Source organism: Uloborus diversus, chromosome 2 (assembly GCF_026930045.1).
Source record: "Uloborus diversus isolate 005 chromosome 2, Udiv.v.3.1, whole genome shotgun sequence".
In the NCBI taxonomy this organism is placed as follows: domain Eukaryota; kingdom Metazoa; phylum Arthropoda; class Arachnida; order Araneae; family Uloboridae; genus Uloborus; species Uloborus diversus.
Window position 1 is genome coordinate 62157537 of NC_072732.1, and position 23703 is coordinate 62181239.

Genomic DNA, 23703 nt, shown 5'->3' on the forward strand with positions numbered 1-23703 from the left:
GGCACAAATGTCGGTAAATTGTTCCCGAGTCAAAGGAGCGCGAGAGGCTACTGCAGCGCCATCTGTCCGCCGCGCGGGAATTTGCTTTGTTTTGGTTTTCAGAAAGCAAATCGCAGTTCGCCATGTCTAATAATTAAGTTTGGAACAACTCTCTGGAGTTGAAATCTTTGGAAAATTTTCAAACAGAGCCTATAATTTGGAACGCAAAGCACACGGATCATAAAAATAAGCAAAAGGTTTGATGCATGAAATCGCATTTCTTCTGGCTACTTCTTATGTAAAATGACTCCTTGTTTCCAAATACGACCACCTTTCCCCCATCTCGCCCCCCTTTTAGATTTTCCCCCACCCCTTCTTTAAATCAGAGCCATTTTTTTAAAACTTGGAGTGGGAAAAGAGCATTACAATAACCGTAAACATTACCCTGAATGACTAGAGATGTGCAAAGCTCAAAAATTTTGTGCATATGTAGCAACAAATAAAACTTGCCCCCCCCCCCCCCCCAAATTCAAAAAGAGGGGATTTTCTACAAAAATCTGTACGTGTAGGAGGAAAACGGAGATCATATTTGGATTCAGGGGGTCAATTAGCAGAAGAATAAGGCGGAATAGCCTCAGAATCATTTGAAAGTTTTTTTTGCTGCGCAGTGTGTTTGGGGGGGGGGAGGAGTGCCCCCATGTTTTCCTTTTTGCCACATATGCACAAGATTTTGAGCTTTGGACATCTCTTACGGTTAATGTTTACAGTTAATATAATGCTCTTTTCCCCTTCCAAATTAAAAAAAAATGGCTCTGGATCAGAGGAGGGGTACGGGAAGTTCTAAAAAGGGGGGGCGAGATGGGGGGAAAGTGGTCGTATTTGGAAACAAGGGGTCATTTTACCTTAGAATCAGCCAGAAGAATGTCTTTTCGAATGAAAACCTGCGATTCAACTCGTATGCAACGTGCCACATGCACAAGACACTTTTTTTTTTAATTTCTTTTACATCGCGAAAATTTTTTTGGATATAGGAGTCATTCATAGAAGAGAGTCTTATAACTCTCATTCTGCACCGAAATTTTTTTTACAAACATCTTTTTAAAAAAGCAGAATAAAAAGATCGTTTTTCGTTATTTTTCTAATATTTGGGGGGGGGGGGGTATACACCCCAAGTCCCCCTTTTTGCGGTCGGTGTCCTTAATCTGGAACTTTGAACTTCTCTTGCCCATCAAAACTATTATTAGCAGTTAATATAAAGCTCCTTTCACCTCCAAAAAAAAAAAAAAAATATTTGCTCTAAAACTAAGGAAATTTTTAAAAAACTTGGGGGGGGGGGACTTTAATAAAATTGGAACGTATAGGAGGAAAACGGAGGTCATATTCGGATTCAGGGGGTCATTTTACATAAGAATCAGTCGACAAAATGTCAGAAGCATTTCGAAGGTTTTTTTTTTTTTTGCTGCACATAATTCAATGCTATGAAAATCATGAGTACAGATCTTTATATTTTATTTTTATAACTAAATTGTACAATATTGTGGCCATGTTTGGTTGTAATCTTAATTTTTAAATTCACATTTGTTGTCATAAAACAGTTTCATAAAAATAGCGGATAAACATATTTGTGAACCACCATCTCTTCTTCCTCGACTTTTCTTTTGCCTCTTGGTGTTGTAAATGTGTAGGTAGTTGTATATAAAAAGAATACAGGCACATCGCAAAATCTGCTTCTACTTCGTGGTCCATTTTGTAAACAAACAAGCGGATTGACAGTTGAAACACGCGCGAATGCTCGTGACATCACCGGCTTCTGCGTGCGCAAGCACCTCGCCCGAGAGTGTGAACGGTTCTCTCGTTCCACGCTTCCCTCGCCATGACGTCACAGATCTCTCGGCAAAAAAAACCTCTCGTGCTTTTCAGGGAGAGTGTGGAGCCGGCATAACAGTGATTTTCGAGGGTCCGTTGTTGATAACGAAAGGGAGTACTCATGAGTAAATTTAATTGATAAAATGCGATTACCTTCGTTTTTTCTTCCTTTCTAGTGGAAAGGGATCTTAATTGTGTTTAGAGTGTAGCAATTTAAATTTTTCGTGCGGACAACTCCTTGTAGGGTACTACTGGCTAACTTAAATAATGAATTTTGACGAAGTAGAAATCTTAAAATTCACCGGCAATGACCACTGCACAAAGGTACCATGCAGTTGTTGAGTCGAGACGTAGTCCCTAATGGAAACGTACTTTCTTTTTTTAATTCGAGACCAATAATTTAGATTGTGCTTTACATTGAAGCAATGATAAAAAATTCCTGAACCTGAGTTAATTTAACACCCTTATTCAGAAAAATCAGTTTCGAATGTTTTTATTATGATACATATGCATATCTTTAGATATTAATAACTTGGTAGAAGAACGAAGTCATTGCTGCAATAGCATACAAATTGCTGAAGTAAGACGCTTTAACATAGAAGGTGTGAGAAAAGAAACTATTCTACTGAAGTAGATACTAATAAGTATATTTGGTTGTTACTTTCAGAAGTAAATAATTATCTGGTTTATTAAATATAGCTATGTTTTTAAAAAATAATTAATGCATCATTACAATTAATCAAAAAAAAAAAAAAAAATGAATATAAATCAAGAGATAAGAAAAATCTGATATTATTTAAGCCTAGAGTATATTTCTGATAAAAATAAAACCACTAATAACTATGCTGCTTTTCACGAAAATTTTTAAAACACTAGAATCCCAATATAGCAAATACCATTATTGTGTGTGTGTGTGTATTAGGGAAGGGGGGGGGGGGGAGAACTACGTCAATGTGGAATATTATTATCATTGCATTTTATAATGTTTCGAATAACCATTACATATTTGTTTTAGGTGGTACAATTCATGTTACCTAAATCAGTTTATATCAATTAATTTATGATGTGCTTATCCAATTTACAAAAATTGAAAAGAAAAAAGAAATGCGTACAGTCAAGAGGTGATGTTGCAAATCATATGTTACAGCATTATTTAGAGAGAGAAAAAACTGCCTTACATACTTTCATATTACATATTTAAATTAGTAATTTTACTATGAATAAAAACAGTGGATATCAAGATGCCTTTTTGTATAAGCATTTTTAAAAAGAAACACTCAAAAGACATAGAAATATTTTATTTTTGATAAGGACAAAAGCATTTGTATAACTATTGCAAATAAAGTACTAAAATCTGTTAATTGCTAAACACACATACACATATATTTATTTGTACAAATTTACAGGTATGTACAGATGTAATGTACAAAAGTAAGATCTTGAAAAACTGTCCAACCAAAAAACTTTGGTGAATTTTACTATTGAAAATACACTTAACTAACTCCACAGGTAATTTAACCTCCAAAATCATAGACATAGGAACCAAACATTAAAACATTAAAAAAAAAAAAAAAAAAAAAAGCATCAATACTAGAACACTCATATTTCTTTAGAATGAAAACAATGACAAAACATTAAACAGACTATAATATGTGTAAAATAGGCTGGCATGAGGAATGGGTGCAAAGTGAAAAGGCAGTTTCTAAAATGTTCCGATAATGTTATTGATTTTTTGGTTTCTTTTTTATTATGGGCTCCTTTATGTTTTTTAGATCTAAATTAGATTACATGTATACCAGGGTCAATCCTAGCAGGTTTGCGGCTCATGCACCGCACACAGGCGGCCAACAGCACGGGGCGGTTGGAGGTCACATATAGTTCTATGAATTAAACAAAATTCTTCAAGAACTTTTTACAATATAACTAATAAGAAGTCGAATAATTATGCTGATTTTTATTTTTTCTAAAATCAAAATATAGTACCTGCCACAAATAAAATCACTGGATTATAAAATCGGCCGCTTTTTAAAATCAAATTTGGAAGAACAGAATCATCGCAACATCAAAACATGTTAAAACCATCCTTGAATAAAATCATTATCGCCGTTTTATAAAATCAAACTTTTGGATATAATACGCCAAAAATTGATAAAGATGCACCAAGAAGGGAAGGAATTGGCCTCTGAAGATGAGGAAATGTCAGAGCCGAATGTGCTCTCTTCATTACATATCAGAAAAGTGCTTGTATACGATGCACTTTTGAGCCAAGAGGAAAATATAATGTTAAAACTTATAAACATTTTGTAAACTTGCGAACGATATTGTTCTTTACTCTGCAATTCTGTTAAAATATTGGCATATTGTATTTGATTAAGACCCTTGTGCAAATTGAAAAAAATGTACCTCATGCTCAAAATAACTGAATTTGAAACACTCGAAACAAAAATAAATGAAGTACCTCATTTCGTCTTTAGAGTATTTGAACTTCAAAATCTATAATTTTTTAAATTGAGTTTTGGTATGCCATTTTATAAAATCAGCCGCTTTATAAAATCAAATATCTTCTGAACCAATGTGATTTTAATAAGCGGCGGGCACTGTAATTCCCGTTTGCCAATAGCATAGCATTAGAAAGTGAGTGAACAAGTGTGCTGGTTCATTGTCCCATTAATATCTACTCTTTACATACATGCTTCATTTGATGGCAAATTTGTAGCAGAGTCAGCAATCAAGAATGGGTACAGGGGAGAGGCAATGAGGACAGTGATTCCCTCCTGAAGCATTAAAGGGTGCCTTCTAAAAGGAGCACTGAGGGAGGGCCCTAATGCTCCCCCGTTCCCACCGTAAACTGTTACAGAAACAAAATAATGAAGACATACTTTGGTTTAAAAAATCTATACTAATAAAACACATTCTCAAGCACTTCAAACAATAAATTTGTGTGCAATTAGCCTGGCTACACTGAGAGACAATGGACAATCACAATTCCCTTGAGAGTCAAATATATATGAATAACAAACTAAAATTTTGTAATTTTTTTCCTGTCACGGCAATTTGTTATGGAGACAGTTACATCCATAATGAACTGCCCGACTTCAGAGGGGGCAAAGCCTGTACTTGGGGTAGCAAATTCAAGGGTGGCTCCAAAACATGGATCCAAAGGAGGACATGACCTCCTTGACAAGACTAAAGAAAATTTAAAATTGCGTTTTTAGGTCTTTAATAAATGGAAAATTTCCTTGGTTGAACAGTTGAACCGATGTTAAGGACCCGATCTTAAGCCTCCTGCACCAGGTACATACCCCCCCCCCACCCCCACTCTGCCTTAATTGACCAAATGCAGCCTAAAATTTTTTTATTTTTTTTTTGCGATTTTAATTTCTAACAATTAACAGTTCTCCATGCCTGAAGTCCCTAAAGGTCCTTCAAAATGTGTGTTCTGGGGACATCTCTGAACCCTGATCCTTCTCTAAATGACATGAAAGATTGTTCCATTTCCTAACATAACTACCAAAGATATTCTGAATTAGCATCTTTAGAGAGGTTCTTAATCCCACCTTCTCCCCTTAACGTCTTCGAAAACAGGCTTAAATTGCGTTTTTTCAAACATCAGTTTCAAAGAACTTTTGGGGAAGGGTCCCTGGATCCCTCTTTTCTCCAACGTTATCACAGATAGCTTAAAATGTCATTAGTAGACTTTTCCATGGAGCTACCAACCCCTTTCTTCCCAAAACTAGCCTGAAATTGACTTCAGTTTCAAAAAACAGCACACCAAGGGCACTTGCTCATTGTCTTATCGTTATCCAACAATGCCTAAAGTACCTTTTTGAGACCTCAATTTCTAAAAAATTAGCCGCCTGCTTATATGTTACTTTTTGTGACATCAGGGAATCCTGTTACGTCAACGAAGATAGTCTATAATTATATTTTTTCAGATTTTAATGTCAATAAATATTTAAAAAGGTCCACCAAAGCTTCCCAGTCCTCGCTTTTAGAGATATCCCTCTCGGAACCCCAAACCCTTCTCACCACAAAATAGCCTAAAATTGATTTCAGTTTCAAAAAATATTTTTGGGCTAGTTATTTCCAGCTAATGTCTTCACGTTTCCTTGATCTTTACCAAGTATAGCCCAAAAATGTGTTTTTAAAACTACAGTACCCAGAAACTTCTGGAGGAAATCTCCCAGTCCCCCTGCCATCACTAAAGAGCCAAATTTAGCCTAAATTTGTGTGTTAGACTTGAATTTTGAAAAATTTTCGATAAGGGAGGAGCTAATCTCCCTCATTCCTGTAATATCAACTACGACAGCCAAAAATTGCATATTTAAAACTTCAGTTTCGGAAAATTTTCGGGAAGAGTTGCAATCTTTCTGCCTCACAAAAAATGGCTTCGGTTTCAATTTCAAAAGAATTTCAGGAAGAAATCCCAACATTGCTTTCTCCTAAAGTTTCAATCTAAAACTTCGATTTTTGACCTCAAATTTGAAACCTTATCCTTGGACCTTGAAAATTCCCCACTCTCTTCTCCTTGCAACCCAACACAACCAAAGATTAATTAAAATTGTTTATCATGCATCAATTTTGAAAAATTTTCGGGGGAGACAACTCCCTCCCAATTGTCCTTCATCTGACGTCACCAAAGACAGACTAAAATGCGTTTTTACAACTAGTCGTCACTTTTGTAATGTATTACTTTCTTCCAAGATACCTGAAGAGTATCTTACTAGAATAAACTTTTCTTACTTTTTATAATTACATCCTTATTGTGATCCCTTTCCTTTAAACTTAATACAGAAACTTAAGGAAGATGGATAAGGACGTTAAACCTTAGTCAAAAATTGTAAAATGCTTTAGAGGGGTGGCACATTTGGTCTTTGCACGCGGGCAGCCGACACCCTAGGATCGGCCCTGACGAATACATCAAAATATGTTATTAGAAACTCCTTAAAATCCTATCGAAAGGAATGTATATGTACATGCAAATTTCACTCTTGAAATTTAAATGTTGCTCTACATTGATACTTATGTATTAAAGAACAGTTATTTTAACTCAAAAAACTAACATATTCCATATACTTGATATTAAAAACACAATGCTATTTAAAAATAGCCCACTTAAAAAGTACAAAAATGGCACAACATAAAATTAATATACAGATACTGCTACATTAAGGACAATGTGGTAGTGAGTAAATCTATTGTTTCTCAGCAACATAAGTCGCAGGATCAACGTATTTTGGCGAATCAAAAAGACCTGGAGGTAAAGCATTCCGCCATCCCTTTTTGATTCTCCTGGATAACTCTATCACAGTATTTGCATATGACTCAACATCGGAAACATTTACAACCTCAAAAGGATCTGTCCTATGATCATATAGTTCTCGTGACACAATAACAGCTCTGTCAGGTTTACAAGCTTGATTATCAAATTTAACCCATTCTGTATAACGAAAGTGTTTTGTCCTGATAGAGTAACCCATGATGATTATGTCTTTTAACTTGGGTTGATCACTATTGTTACGAGGAGCAATTGAGGGTCTTGGATATTGACTAAATGTTGCTGTTTTCCACGAAAACTCGACCCAAGGATCATAAACTAAATGTTGAATCACCGGATAGAAGCTAATACCTTCTGAACAGAAATCAGAAGTAAAATTTTTGCATAAAGGAGGAACAGCAATATTAGCTATTTCAGACAGCGTAGGGAAAACATCAACGAGTTCAACCAGATCTTCTGACACATATTTTGGAACTTGTATTGCATTTTCCTTCCCTATCATATCAAGAACAGGCACATGTTTGAAAGGCTTGCGCTTATTTGAGGTTTCAGTGAGATCAGGCACATGAACTATAAGAGGTACTTTCAGTGAAACTTCGAAATTGCTATATTTGGACCACTCTTGATGTTCGCCAAGAGACCAACCTAAAATGAATAAATTATATTTCTTCCATTTACTACTGAAGCTTTTTTTTAAAAATAATTCTGTTAACAACAAATACAAATTATTTTCCCATTACTGTTCTTGAACATAGTTATGAAGCTGTATCATACTGTATATAATTAAGTGCAGGTCAAAGTTTCTTGAACTTAACCACATGCCATATTACTTCACGTGCAAGTTGGCTGTTGAAATGCAAGTTGAAAACAAATATTAAAAAAAGACCTTACAACAGACATAACTTAGCAACTTTTAAAAGAAAAAAATATGTAAAAGTTATGATTTTTAAAATGCAGTATAACTTCGATGTATCGATTTGCTCAATATAATGATACATTTCATTGGTCCGGATTTGACTGCATTGAATGTCTAGGCTCCTTGATTTGATGATATCCTTGATTTAACGAAAAGTATTCATAGTTTAATATGTTGCACTTAAGTATTAATAAGAACAAAAGAGTCATAGTGCAATACCGGTGTTTTAAGGGGCTCTAAAGCAAAGTCTTCACAACTTTTGTAACCTCAAAAACTGAATCCTTTACAAAATTCACAAGTGTTAAAAATGAACCCTTAATAAAACTACATGAGTTTCTAAAGTACAAAAATCATAAGCGCTTATATATTTATTTGACAACGAGCTAAAACTTCTTTGAAACTTTCTTTTTTTTTGAAAGTTAATTCATATATCAGTTTTTTAAAAATATATATTTTCCCAAAATAATAAGAGGTTTTGATCCTATTTTTTTATTTTTAAGTCTGCATTTTTTGAAAAAAAGAAATTGATGTGAATTTTTTCTTTTAGGGCATTTTTCTTCTATATTTTGAGTGAAAATAATCATTTCATATCGTATAGAAGAGCAGGCTTGGCTATCAGAAATCTGATCCGAAATCTACTTGGCCAAAAGGACTACTTGACTTGGAATGACTCCGAAGCTGGAGGTTTTTTTTTTAAACTGATGTTTTACATTCAGACGAATTGATTAAGCTTAAAAGTAATGAAAAAACTGTTTTCACAAATAAAATTTTCGAAAAGTTATGATTTTTAAGATATAAAATTTTGCAAAGTGGTAGCTTTTATGACATGGAATTTTGTGACGGGGTCCCAAAGCGGATCTAATTTGCGTACACATGTAAATCAATATCAAACAGGCAGGCGAAAATACTTTGAAAGCAGATTAAAACCCCTTTGTACACGTTATAACTAGTGTTCCCGCTAGGCCGTTTTTGAAGGGCGCAGCGCCCTGCCCTTTTTCATATCAGCAGAATGCGCCCCGCCCTTCTTTTAGATCGCAAAATGCGCCCCGCCCTTTTCAAAAATAACAATATGCGCCCTGTGTTTTTAAAAAGAAGGCCTCGAGCATCGTTTCGACCTGCCGCGATATTGGGGCAATTTTATTTGTCCAGCGATCATCTGCGAAAACGCTCGTGTCTTGCCATTGTCCCCAGAATTTCACCCTGAAAACGGCCTCATGAATAAAAGGAGATGTAAACACCTAGGCAAAGAGGGGATGAGATTCTTGGAATTCTAACAGACTTATCAGTTGGAAACAAAAGGTAGATATCTTTCTTCCACTGAGGATGGGTTTGAAGGTGTTCGGTCGTCCGAGATGGCGGGGGGGGGGGGAGATTATTGTTTAATTCTTTCCCATCCTTGAGTTTCTGAGAATCAACAATGAGAGAGGGAGGGTGGTAGGTAGGCTTCCTTATCTTCATCTGTAGGACTAGGGGGCGCCAGTTCCAGGAAAAATAGAAGGGGTACTATTTGTCAGACAAGAACAGATGCAGATAAACTGCTCCATTTCTTGTCCGAAAAGTCCGAGTGCAAACGCAAATGGTTCTTAATTTGAAAATACATGGTTCTTGACGATGATGCTGGCCGAAAAAATATGAAGTTTACTGAAATATTTCAGGCTGTTCCTTTTTCTTTTTTCCTGCAAAACAGAATAGAAGCAGGGTTTGTATGCTCTTGATAATCCTTGTAAAGGGCTTGGAAAAAGCGTTTATTTTGAAGTGATTGATAAAGTTTTGAAAGCTAACATAGTGCTTGAATTCCTTAGGATCTAAGGAATGCACAACCTATGGCCCGTGGGCCAAACGTGGCCCGCGAAGCCTGTTGAATTAACCCGCGAAAAATTCTAAACAAATATATATTAAAAAAATTGAAAAAAAAAAAAAAAAAAAAAAAAGAAATAACCAAGTTTGCGAAATTATCGTTTCAAAACTCATTTACAGTTCTAGTTAACAATTTCAAGGTCCAATACAGGTCGATTTTACCTCATTTATAACTATCAATTCCCCGAAATCGCACTTGCAAAATCGGAAGATTAACGAAAATAAAGTAACAAAAACGGCACTTTCACCAAAATGAAAATTATTTTGGAATATAATGCTGAATTGAGCAATAAACATCGTATGAATAGGCCTTTTCGTAGCGCTTCAGCCATTTGTGTCCGTTTTTCGTTTGCACGTGGAAATTAGGCTTAGCTAATTTTGGCGCATTGCTAGTTATTGTGAAGTAATCTTTTCGAATCTGTTTCTGATTGGTGAACTTTCTAATTGTTTTCTAAGTAGTACACAGTACAAAGTCTACTGAACCAAAATACAAGGGTATTTTTTTGTTATCTTGAATTTTTAGCCTCCCCCCCCCCCCAACAAAAAGAACTTTCGAAATGGAAACATATTGTTCTGTGTGAAATTTGCCAAGGAAATTTTCAGCTGCAAAATATTTATTCATTCCTTTTTGCTGAGTATTTGTATTATCTCTGAATAGGACTTGTATACTAACAATTATTTAAAAAAACTTATTGACATAATTAAAAACATACTTTTGACATACTTGTGCTTTTTCAACTAAAATGATTTTGTACTGTTTCTTTTTTTATACATAAAAAACTATAATATTGCTTTTAAAAAAAATCACAAAAATAAAATGTATTAAATTTTCATAAAAATTGTCAGTGAAATTAAAATTTTGGACTCGTCCCAGCTGCTTGGGTAACGCATACATCTGCAAATACATTTGTGTCATGAAGTTGTGTCAAGTCCAAGTCCAACACTAGGCATTCAAATAAAGCCTTTTTGTTTTGCACTTTGCTACAACTGCATTTTTGAAGACCAGCACACAATATTTTAATAATTATTCTGTTTGAAGTATAATATATTTAAAAAAGTTGAATTTACATTCATCATGTTTTTGATGTCTACTAAAATACTTAATGGCATAATGCACATTACTAAGCAGTTTTTAGATAGGAAGGGGGGATCCGTAATTAAATACTGTTCATCTTACATTGAAATTCAAAGGATTTTGAAATGCCTAGAATTTTTTTATTCTTATTGAAAAGTAGTCACAGTTATGGCCTGAAAAGTGTTGAAACACACCCAAAGAAAATATTCAGCATTAGCTAAATGTTCCTACGGAGTTTGAAAAATGTGCTTATAGTTGGCATTTGGGGAAGGGGGAGGGCAATCTAGCCTAAAGACAAATGCATTTTCTGTAAAAAATGATATTCAATACTGAAGTTAATGGTGGCAGGGGGGGGGGGTGTGCACAAATGAATTTCCGGGTCACCCTCCATGTTGTTTGCCTCTATATTTCACCCCTAGTTTAAAAAATATTGGACCCCTTGGGGATCAGGCCCTTGCCAACAGTCCCTTCTCCCCCTTGCTCATGGTACAGACGAATGGATGAAATTTTCGCAAGGTGTTTTAAGATGTTATTTTTCTCCTTTTTTTGGGGGGCGGGGGGCGAATCAGTATTTTTTGAGAGGTGCCTCATTGGTCTTGGATGGGGGAAGATCGCGTTGAAATATATATAGTGCCCTTTTTATAATAAATAGTGCCCCTTTCAAAGACCTGCACCCTGCCCTTTTTTTCTCTAGAGTGAACACTAGTTATAACAAATATTTTAAGTATTGAGAAAAGATTTTCATAAGAGTATACCATGATCTCCAAATAACACAATTGCAGTGTGTTTTGCGTATCCAGTTTCTTCAAGGACTTCAAGCAACTTTCCTAATTGGTCATCCATGTAGGATAAAGAAGCATAATATCCTTGGCGAGCCAGTTTCTAAAACAAAGTTTGATTATTGAGTTTGTTTCAACCAAATCAAAGCAGAATAATTTGCATCAAATTGTTAATTTCAGAATTATTTGCAAAGGAAAGGAATAAAAACTTCTCCACACTGCAGAGAAAAAGATATAAAAATTTATCTGTTTATCAAGTTATACAGGGGGAGGGGGGGGGAATGAGTGGACGGTTTGTTGCAAAAAAAAAAAAAAAAAAAAAAAAACTTGTGTATGCCATTGTTTTTGTAATATCCATTGAATAATAAGAGCTTCACAAAGCTAATCACCTCATTGCAAGTTTTTTACAACCTGTTTCGAGCAAACTAAACCAAATACTTAGTATTTCCTTGCTGAAGTAGTAACGTCTTCCATTTTAGGATTACTTAGGATTGATATTGACTTCCCATTGCCAGACAAACACATAGTAAATCTTTTGTCTTAAATCATAGTCTAAATATCACTCATTTCGAAGAAGAATGCCACAATATGAAGAAATTAAATTTTACATGAGAAGCGTTTGAAATTGAACTCTTCAGGCAATTAGCATTAAGAAAAGCAAGTTTAGTGGGATCTCCAGTGGTTAATATTAGAACAAAGAATCTGTTATTTCTGAAAGAAGGCAACCTTCATTTGAAGGCCTTGAAACGAAAAAAAAAAAAGAAAATTAAAAAAATCTATATTGTAGCTCTTTTTTTTTTTCCAAACGAGCGATATAATCTTTCTTAAGATAAGATCAAAACTGAACTGAACAGCTTACTCTAAATAAGATCTTTCAAGCATTGTTTATAAAAAAAACTTTAGGAAAAAAAAAGTCACACATTCTAATATTTTTTAAGAAAATACTTTTAGAAAGGGATGAGACTGACTTTAAAGCAAAAGTTCGTTTTAACTACTTGCACTTCTAGTTGATAACAGGTAGCACTGCAATGAAAAGACATTTTTGCTTTGGTTTTCACAAGTTTTATCTAATAACTAAAAGCCAATAATTGTTCACCTGGAAATTTGTAGGCAAAGGACCATATGGAAAGCTCACATTTAGATTTTTCACATCATCTCTTTCACGGATATCTGTCCATGGATTCCAAGAAACTTTAGGCATTTTGGAAGGAATAGTGCTATTAGGAGCTAAATCCATTGACTCAATTGGGTACAAATCTGAAATCACAAATTCATTGAAAAAAAAAAGCATAAAATTGTTTAAGCTTATAAATGAATGCAGAATTAATAACATTTTGGTTCATATCCATATTTTTATGATGATTAGCAAAGGGGGAAAAAAGAAATGAATGAAGAATACTGGCTCAGAATTGGTTGGGTTGGTCACAAAATTCATGTCCTGCATATAAATTAAAAAGCATTTTTTAAATGCTGCAAGGCCATTCTAAAAGCAACTCTCATCTTGACAAAAGACAACTTTGCTCATATTAATCCTAACTTTAGTTGTATTTAGAGATGACAGAGAAAGATATTTGTTTGGATGTGTCTGAAAAGAAAATGAATGTACCAGTATGATTTCCAAATTAATGTGGGTAGAAAAAACAATTTTGTATGCCTCTCATTGCCTTTGGATCAAATACCATAGGTATAACATGTCAAAATTCAGTTGGTGACACATTATACTTACAATATCTACAGTGGCGTCCCTAGCATAGGGGACACCCGAGGTGGAAATTTGTGGTGTCACCCACCCCTTTACAAAAGTAAAAAAAAAACTACGTAAACATGAAATTTATACAATATTCAGAAATAACTGCATGCTTTTAAGACAAAATTTTAAGATAGTTGATGCACAAAAGCCAAAAATAAATAACAACACTTTTTATACAACTTGCCCTACTTACGTGCAGGGTCGTCGCTAGGTGAAAAAAGTAAGGGGGTGTAGGAAGTTTTAATCACTTTTCAATTATTTCAAACACAGGGAAAGATAATGGGTTTCCATTATTTTGGTTCAAGAGGAAGTCGCTACTAGTTCTAAGTACTGACAATATGATTATAGGCTGAGTTTAATAACCACTCGATGATGGTGGGTATGGGGGTTTCTCCCCCGGAAAATTTCATATTTGTAGTCTTAAAAATGTATTTTAGACTTGCTTTGATAATGTTTGATGTAATGGGGGAGAAAGAGTTTATCGTGGTGATGGAACTGCATTTGATACAGTAAATATTATTAAAAATACTGAAATTTTCTGAGTTAAAGTATTTATATTTTTCAAAAACTTGTAATTACACTTTGGGTGTCACCCCTCAGATGGGTGACATCCCTCTCCGCCTCCCGGTAGCAACACCACTGAATATCTGCATAACGCGTTATTATACGAACCTTAATATACATTTGCTGATATCGCAGCATTCATCTTTGTGTCAGAAATTTTGCTATGGACAGTTAAAAACAATTACTCATTATAAACTGCTATTGAGTATTGGTGAAGTTTGACCACATAAATCAACATACTTAGTCTCCCAGTTAAATGTAATATTCCAACTTATCAAAAAATAGCTGATACAACAGCTGAAATTTATTCAGGCAGGGCTATTAGTATTATAAGCAAAACATCAAATTAATTCTAATAACTTATTTTGCCTGTGTGTGGGGGAGTGGGTAGTGTCATGGGCTCTGAAAGTTCTGAGGCAGGCTGCTTTAATATTCTGCGGAGAAAGCAGGGGGAATGCAAGGGAGGTTCAAGACTTAAGTAACACAACATTTTGAAGCAAAGTTAACAGAAAATAAAGTTTAGCTATCACTAATGGGAGAGGGATTTGAAAACTTACAGCTATAAAAGTAGGATTGGGACCAGCTACAAGTTCATAACATTCTTAGTGTTTGTAAATTAAAAGTTTATTAAAAATGGGGGATAGAAATTACTCTCTCTAAAAAAACTGACAAAGGAAATTTTAGAAAGAAACTATTTCTAATGTTGTACTTTTCTTGGTTTATTTTTAAAAAGTTCTTTCTAGCATTAGATTTAAACAAATACTTTTCAATCTCCATTATTTAAAAAAGAAAGAAAAAAAGAAGAAAAAAAAGGATGATTACATAAAATTATAAATTCATTTATATACAGTCAAACCTTGATATCTCGAACCTCCTTATCTCAAAACACTTGACATCTCAAAAAAAAATTTTTCCCCCCGCATTTTCTATAAAAACCCCTATGTATTTTCCATAGTTATCTCGAAATTTATTTTTCAAAACCTTTGATATGTCAAAATTTTTGCACAGCAGTAAGTTTCAATTGTCGTTTTCTTTGGCAATTTTTGTAGAAAAACCAGTTCCAGGGGCAATTACTTAATGTATTTCATCCCTTTTCTTTTAAATTTTGTGAATACGGTATTGGGGCAAAATAGGGGAGTGTTGGTATGAGGGGGTGCTGTGTTTTCCCCCCAGAGTTTAGAATCTTTGTGCAATTCTCTCGAACATGTTGTCCACTTTGAGGAAAGGGTGGTCGATTTTTCAAGCAAAAACGGAAAAAGCGTTCTTCATTTTCATCGTTCTGCTATTTTAAATTCCTACAAAATGGCTGCTGAGAACTTTTTGAATGTACGGTTACTGGTTGAAGATGAAAATTTTTAAATTTTTAAGTGAAAAAACAAAGCCTTGGCTATAAGGCGGTAACTTACTGAAAGTTAAAATTGTTGTTAATTTCAAAATTGCATCCTGTGCACTTTCAACTATTATAATATTTCAAATCTAGTGATCCGCTGTATACTTTTTAACATATACATCAATGATTTAATCAGTGAATTGAAAAAGATTGACGGATTGCAATGCCTGCTTTATGCTGATGACCTTGTCATCTGGTCTACAGCCCCTAAGAACAAAGCCAAAGTCACCATAGAAGGGATTTTAGGAAAGGCTTTGTTAGTTCTTGAAAGATGGACAGATTTGAATATATGAAGGTAAATCTTGATAAGACTTTTGTTGAGTCTTTTTCATTGATGCATCAACCTTTTTACCCTCAAATTTTCTACAAAGGGTGTCAGATACCACTGACTGAAAACTTTAAATACATGGGCGTCAGTTTTGATAGAAAACTTACATGGGGGTCCCATGTTTAGGACATCACCCAACGTGCCATAAAAAGACTTAATCACCTAAAAATATTAGCGGGTTCTAAATGGGGTTGTTCAAGAGACACGCTAAATTTTACATACAAAACTTATATTCTACCCATCCTTACTTACTGCTGTGAGCCACTGATCACAGGATCAGAGCAAGTCCTTCAACAGTGTGAGACTTTTCAAAATCAGGCTCTACGACTGATTACCGGAGCAGTGAAGACAACACCCATTGACTGCATGTTACTCAGCACTGATAATATACCTCTAAAGATGATCTTTGAAGAAAGAGCTCTTCTCCTATGGGAAAGAATACTTAGAATCCCTGGGTGTCTGTCCCTGTGGAACCAGGACTCTCTGGTTGGCGGGAGAAACTTAAAATCACAAAAAGGTTTTCTCCAGGGAGTAGCTGATATTTCTTCAAAACTAGATTTAAAATATGAGACTGAACAATTTCCTCCCTCCATAAACCCCATTTCTGAAAAAGGTTGCTCCATTCACCTTAATTTGATCAAGGATGTGTTCAAAGCGGAGACAAATGATGTAGTGTTAAGAGCTCTTGCTCTCGAAACAATAGAATCCTGTTACCCCAGAGAGAAATGGTTGAGAATATATACTGACGGCTCTAAAGTGAATGGATGTGTTAATACTGGTGCTGGTGTTTACTGTGAACTTTTTTCCTTTTACACCCCCATTGGCAACCATAGATCAGCTTTCGATGGCGAGATTGCTGCCATTTGCCAGGCCCTGTCACAGCTCCAGCCACATTTAGACTCTTTTACAAAAGCAGTTGTATTAACGGACTCAAAGGCTTCACTCCAAGCTATCGATACACCTAGCCACTCCCGAACTTTAACCACCGATAATTGTTTGAAGCTCCTTAACCGGCTTGCCAGAAATAATAAGACAGTTGTTCTTCAGTGGATTCCGGCCCACTGTGGAATCCAAGGTAATGAGATGGCCGATTTTTTGGCCAAAAAGGGAGCATCGGTTCTTCAGAGAACCAATCCTAAGCTTCCATTTAGTAACATCAAAAGCTTAATAAAGAAAATATTTAAAGACACTTTTTACAAAGAACTCAAAAATCGCAACAGCAATAAACCATGGTTTGAGCTGATTCTGAGTGTCCCTAATTGGCCTAGGATGAAATCTGTCGCCATGTTTCGTTTATTACCTGGCCATTTTGATTACCTACAAAAACATCTCTGTCGTATCAACGTGGTTCCTGACCCTTTCTGCACTTTGTGTGATCTCCACGAAGTAATGGACATGCCTCATTTGTCCAGATGTCCTGCTCTCCCTCGGACATCCATCTGGGAACGCTATTGGATTGCTCGTTTTCATTTATAGTTTTGTTGTTATCCTTTTGATATTCAACTGTCTTTAAATGTGCCATTGGAAATAAAAAGTTTATTGATCCGAATTCAAAGTGATCCCATAGTACATTGTACATGTGTGTAATTGTGAGAGTTACTAGTGTATTTTTTTTTAAACTTGATAACTCAAAAACTTAATATCTTGAATATTTCCCCCATCCCGAGAGATTCGAGATATTGAGGTTGTACTGCATATATATATATATATATATACATATATATAAACAAACCTAGATACGCCTTGGGAAATTTAAATGGAATATGAGGTTTATAGAAGCCAACTCCAAGAAAGAAAGGAGTGGATCTATTTATACTCATGCTTTTATTTCTCAAGTATTGAATAGCATAGTTGGTGTTTTCAATATCAGGAAGACTCTCTCCAGGTTGATTTTCTACTTCCACAGGACAAACTAAATTCATACGTTTCTTGCCATCAGCTGACGGGCATACCTTTAAATAAGATTAAGAAGTTAAAAACATGCAACAGTTACATAGTTCGAAATGAAAATTGAAAAACATTTACATTTTCAGAATAAATTCTATGTTTGGTTGAGAACCTAGTGATCCAGTGTGGATAATTACTTACATTTGCAATTGATTTCTTATTTGAATAACAATATAAAAAATTTATTCAATGTTATTGTTTTGTTCAAACTCCAGTGTTCAAGACAAGTATAGTTCAACACATTTCAATTTATTATTTTATTTTAAAAAGCATTTTTTTAATTACTAGTAAGGCATAACTTGGTCATGCAAAGGGGGGGGGGGGCAGCATTTTTTTTTTAAAGGGCAACTGATTTAATTGATACTCTGCTATCCAATTAAAAAAAAATACTTCAAAAAAAAAAAAAAACCTGGCAATGGTTTAAAGTATTAGGTTAATGGTTAAATAATATTAGGTTTAAACAGAAGGAGAGTAGTGCACACAAGGAAGAAATAGAAAACTTACTACAAGGGTAGCTTATTAAAATTTCACATATGAAATATGTACTCGATACTAACCTATATTGTCACCTCAGAGCAACACTAAGACATCTAATCCCAGAAATAACCCTAAGATATGTTGCTTGAGAAAATAATCCTAATCCCAGAAATAACCCTAAGATCTGTTGCTTGAGATGACGATATGTTCATTCATCTGTTCAATTTCTTAAGGCAGAAGTTCTCAAAGTGGGTACCACAGAAAAAGGGAAGTGTTGATGCGAAGTGTCCATGATATCAATATTTCATAAGCATTAAAAATAAACTAGGGTGCTGTAAGAAAATTCTAATTCTCCTAAGGGTGCCGCAAAATGGAAAAGTTTGGGAACCCTTAAGGTACATTTTTTATTAATTTTATGAAATTTAAAAAACAGAAATCGGTGAAAACAAGATTAATTTAATAAAAAATTGTTGAGAGCAAATAGTCACACCAGCATTGATAATATTACATGAATATATTTTTTTTTGTTTATTTCATTTTACCTACATTTTATTAGTTAAAAACATCCAATTTTGCACATTTAACTGACGTCTTTTGCTACACATTTTTAATTTTACTTTCAAGTTCTACTTTGAGCGCAATTAGAAGCTCTTAACATTAATAGGAAATTTCACAAAGATATTTTTCACTAACAAGAAAAATATGCATAATAAAGACGAACATACAGAATAAATGCATTACAAAGTAATCAACTATTACCGGTTTCATTTTCCATTTTTGAGTTGGTGGTCGATAAGGATACTCTGTCCAACTGTATGGATAATCATCTGTATAATTCGAAACACTTCCTAAAAATATTGGAAGAATAAAAAACCATTTATTAAACACATTTACTTAAAGCAGAGGTGCCCAAGGGGGGGGGGGGGGACAAAGGCACAAGCTGCACAATCAAATTAGGGAGGGGGGCAGGGAAGGGGATTTTCAAATTTTTTAAAAATTATTTATTAAAATTTATTTACTAAGTTATTTTAAATTTAAATTGGTTATTTTATTTTGCTTATATTTCACTTTATTTATTTATTTCGTTTGTGTGTGCGTGTTTGTGTCATTCGCGTAGCACATAACTTTTCTAATAAACTAATAATAATAATAATTAAAAATAAATAAATAATATTTAAAAAAAATAAATAAAACAAAAAAGAGAGCTGAAAAATAAAAACCAAAAGAGGGTTTAGAAAAATTTTGGGAAGGAATTTGCACCACTGAATTAGGGATGGGGGGGGGGGGGGAAGGGGAAGGAGGGAGGGCACCTCTGATTGGAAGAATATACAGAATAGTTTTGGCACAACTACAAGAAGATTGCAGAGTATTTGTGTTTCCATGCTTGCATGTGGAAAGAAAGCGCATAAAGTTTGCAACATTGCTATAATGAAGCAGCATAAAAAAAAAAGTGATTGGTTTACCGTGTTGCTTAAAATTTCTTAACTAATACACAATACAAAGTACATACTGATCAAAAATGCAATACTATTTTTTCTTTCTTTTTCTCTAAAAGGATAAAATTTACTAAATTAAATCCACGGATAATTACAATTGTAGGAACAAGCATAATATTACAAAATGTGACATTTTGTAAAATTTGCTACAGGCTTGCAGAGCAGCATACATCCTTTTCTCGCCAATTTCCCTATACACATTTTACGGTCTTCACAGACAAGGGCACCAAGAGTCATTGAAAAACTACGCTCATACCAAAAACTAGTTTATTTAGGGAAAAATGCAACAAATTTTGATCCATTCAATTTTTGAAAAAAAAAAAAAAAATCTAATTAAAAATGATTTTCTTACAAAAATTGTGATTTGCAGCAGAATTAAAAAACAAAAAGCAAAATCTAATACGATGCAGAATAGTGTCTAAAAGGTGACTTTTATTAATGTTCAAATTAGGGATGCACTGATGAGCAAATTGGTTGATTATGAATTAATCAGCCAATGCTGATTAATTATTGTAATAATGACTTTAACTTTGCAATTTCTTCATTTTCCTCCCACCTTTTTTAGTTTTGAATTTTTGGAATTATTTAATAGTTTATTTTTGTGAGTGAGATGATTAACTTTCTCCATTTTCTTTCAATTTATTGTTATCATTATCACTCTTTTAACTAGACATGAAAATTCAAATATTTAGCTAGTAGTCCATGGTTAGTAGACAATTTTTAGTAAGGGATTTTAAGTTATTAGCAGCTATATAATACAGCACTTTTATTCTTGATGAGAATTAGATAGTAATCTTTAAGTGCAAAGTTAAAAATGAGATGTGTGCAGCATTGCACTTTCCACGTCAGAGTTAAATAACCAATCACAGAAGGCAGGTGGCAGCACAGTGCAGTTGAGCGTATATAAAGGGTGTGTGAGGCATGGGTGCAAGTATGGTGATGTGTTCAAGACGGAAAATATTTTCAGCCCCCCCCCCCTCCCCCGCCCGCATGCGGGCTTAAGGAAAAATTTGTGTATAAATGTTGTAGATTTTAATAATGCCAGTTTTGGAATCTGTGTTTGATTTAAAATTTAATCCTTTAAATTGCAATATTTAAGCGTTTTGACATCATAATTCCAAAAAACCCAATATCCGGCAATAGGGGGGGGGGGTCAGGGGGCTCTCCCCCAGACATTTTTCCAAATTTGAGTCCAAAAAACGCTATGGTAGGCCATTTTGATAAAGTTCCGGGAAAGGAGGGGTTCAGGGACTCTTATATCAATTATTTCAAACTGCTAGTCCGAAAATCACAATATTGGGCAACCTTCAAAAAATATTAGGAAAAGAGGGGGGGGGGGGAGGCGCTCTGGGCTCTCCCCGAAATTGTAGCTTTAAAAACGAAATTGTACTCCATCTTTCATAACGTTTGTACTCCCTTTTGAATGCACTATTGAAGGGATGGAGCTCAGGAACCCTCCTTCGGCAATATTTCGAAATTGAAACTCAAAAAATGCAATTTTAGACGATGTTGGATAATGTTAGGGGTAAAAGCGTTTGCCGCTCCCCACCATTAGTTTTTTTATCGATCGTAAACATTTTTATTGTAGCAATAAAATCGCTTAGGACGTAAGATTTTCACTTTTGCAACATAAATCAGTTCTGATCGGAAAGTCTACCCAAGGTAGCGCCAACAAAGCACAAAAGAAGGAAAGGTGTGGGAAGGGTATGGGCGACTAATGATAATGAACTGGCACCATTTCCCCCACAGTCTTCATTTGAAAAAGAATTCTTTTATAAGATAGCAGGTGGTGAAATTAGCAATAAAAAAGAGCTTCAGTGAAGTAGATATATTTTTTGAACAAGGTACCCTTTCCAATATTCATTAATTAAAAAAAAAAGTAATAGGGGAACTGAATCCTAACCCCAGGCAGGGTCCCCGAATCGCATCCCTCTTAAGGCACTCAAATATAGCCTAAAGTGGCGCTTTAAATATTTCAGCATCAAAATATTTTCGCTCTGAGTTCACTACAAATGTCCTAAATTTCAATTTTTAAGGCTTCAGTTCCTATATTTTTTTTTTTTTTTTTTGTAGGAATAGTACCCCCTTTACCTATAAACATGACTTATGACCGCCTAAAAAGTTTTAATACTTTGATTTCGGAAACTTTTTGAAAGAATCTTCCAACACCCTTCCCCTTAAGTCATCCGAACATAGCCCAAAACAAAGCTCTAAAAATTTCAGAAATGGAAATATTTCGGGCTGGGGTGCGGAATACCCCCCCCCCTTCCATTGTGTTTACTAAACGCAGTGTAAGTTTTTGTTTAAGATTTATTTTTCTATTGAGAAAGCAACTCCCCTCCACACATCGCCATAGACAACCCAAAGTTTTAAGATCTCAATTTCGAAAATGTTTCGAGAAAAGCCCCTGAATTCCCTAACTCTTAACTCACTCAAAAATAGCCAAAATAACATTTCAATACTTCAGCACGGAGAAATTTTCGGGGAGAGAGACCCCCCCCCCCCGAACTCCTTCCCCTAAGTTCACTAAATTTGACTTCAATTTGCGGTTTCCACTTTTCATCACCGAAGATTTAAGAATTTAAATTATAAATTTTTTGAGATAAAGACTTCCAATTCCCTCTTCTTCAGTCTTCCTAAGATTACCTAAAGCTGAGTTTCGAATACTTCAGCTTTGAATATTTTTTGGGGAAGAGGAACCCCGAACCCAAAGACGGTCTAAAGTTGCGCTTTTAAGACTCCAGTTTCGGAATTTCGCCCAAAGAGAGCCCCCTCCCTCCCTCTTGACATTGCCAAAGACAGCCTAAAAGTTCTAAGACTTCAATTACAAACACTTTCCGGGAGAGGGACCCAAATGCCCTTTCACTTAAGTCATTTAAGTATAGCCTCAAATAGTTTTAATACATCAGCTACAAAACATTTTCATGTCAGAACACCAAAACCTTATATCATAAATTCACCAAAGATTGCCTAAATTAGTGTTTTTAAGACTCCAGTTTGATTTTTTTTTAAACTTCCCCCTCCCCACTTTTACATCATTAAAGAGAGCCTAAAACTTTTTGACTTTTAAATTTTTAAGAGTTTTGCAGAGGAGAAATATCGAACCACTCCGAGCTTCAAAAACGGTTTTCAATTCATTTTCGATATTTTATGCTGGAGTCCTTGAGTAGCCCCCCCCCCCTCCAGGGGCGGCATTTCAACGTTTCGTTTGGGGGGTCGAGTTTTTTAAATGCGAGTTATCTCAGTTTGGATTAAAATACATATTGGTTAACAAGATAGGATCATAAAATGGATTAAGTATTTATAAAAATAATGCTATTAATAGAGTTTAAATATTAATTAATATAGTTTTATTTGATCATAAATTATTCCTGAAAATATTTTGATATTAGTTTTTACCTTTCAGAAAGTTTTAATGTACGATTTTTAGAATCCGGAAATCATGTTACTTTATTCCATCAATATGCAATGTCGTACTTCTTTGCCAATATAACTAAAGATGAAAGTCTTTTTTGTCCCATTGTGCTTCGAAGATAATTTTCTAACCTCCTAATGCACAAAAATGATCTTTCACAACTAGCTGAGCCAATTGGAATGGTTGAAAAACAGTTGAAGCTACAAAGTTAGAAAACACATCTCTTAGATTTTTCTCTTGAAAATAACCCAGGTAACTTTGAATATTGTGCTATTCTTCGTTTTTAGCCTACTTTCCCAGTAAAAGTCAGAAAAAGAAGAAAAAAGCATGAAAGAAGGCTTAATGCATCTTAAAAATATCGCGAAAAACAAAAAAAAGTCAAAAATAAAATAATTAAATAAATATCGAAAAATTAAAAATTGGAAAGTAGGGTATTGAGATGGGGAAAAATGTCTGTCGGTCTGTCTCTCTGTCCCCCCCCCCCCCCGTAATAACTTTTGAATGAATAGTCCGATTCGAACAAACTTTTTTTTGTTCGAAAGATCTCGGCGAGGACACATCATTCCCATATTTCACTTTTTGATTT

General features: G+C 34.6%; 1 protein-coding gene across 1 annotated transcript in view; it reads right to left on the reverse strand.

Annotated features, from left to right (window-relative positions):
- Window positions 1–3138: 3138 nt before the first annotated feature.
- The window catches only part of LOC129217079 (iduronate 2-sulfatase-like), a 36454-nt gene continuing 15889 nt past the window's right edge, over window positions 3139–23703 (reverse strand). Inside the window, exons 4-8 of the mRNA XM_054851328.1 lie at window positions 18966–19054; window positions 17515–17734; window positions 12847–13007; window positions 11727–11853; window positions 3139–7768 (exon numbers count right to left, since the gene is read on the reverse strand). Of these exons, the coding sequence (XP_054707303.1) occupies window positions 7041–7768; window positions 11727–11853; window positions 12847–13007; window positions 17515–17734; window positions 18966–19054 (1325 nt within the window). The 3' untranslated portion in view covers window positions 3139–7040. The remainder of the gene's footprint in view (window positions 7769–11726; window positions 11854–12846; window positions 13008–17514; window positions 17735–18965; window positions 19055–23703) is intronic.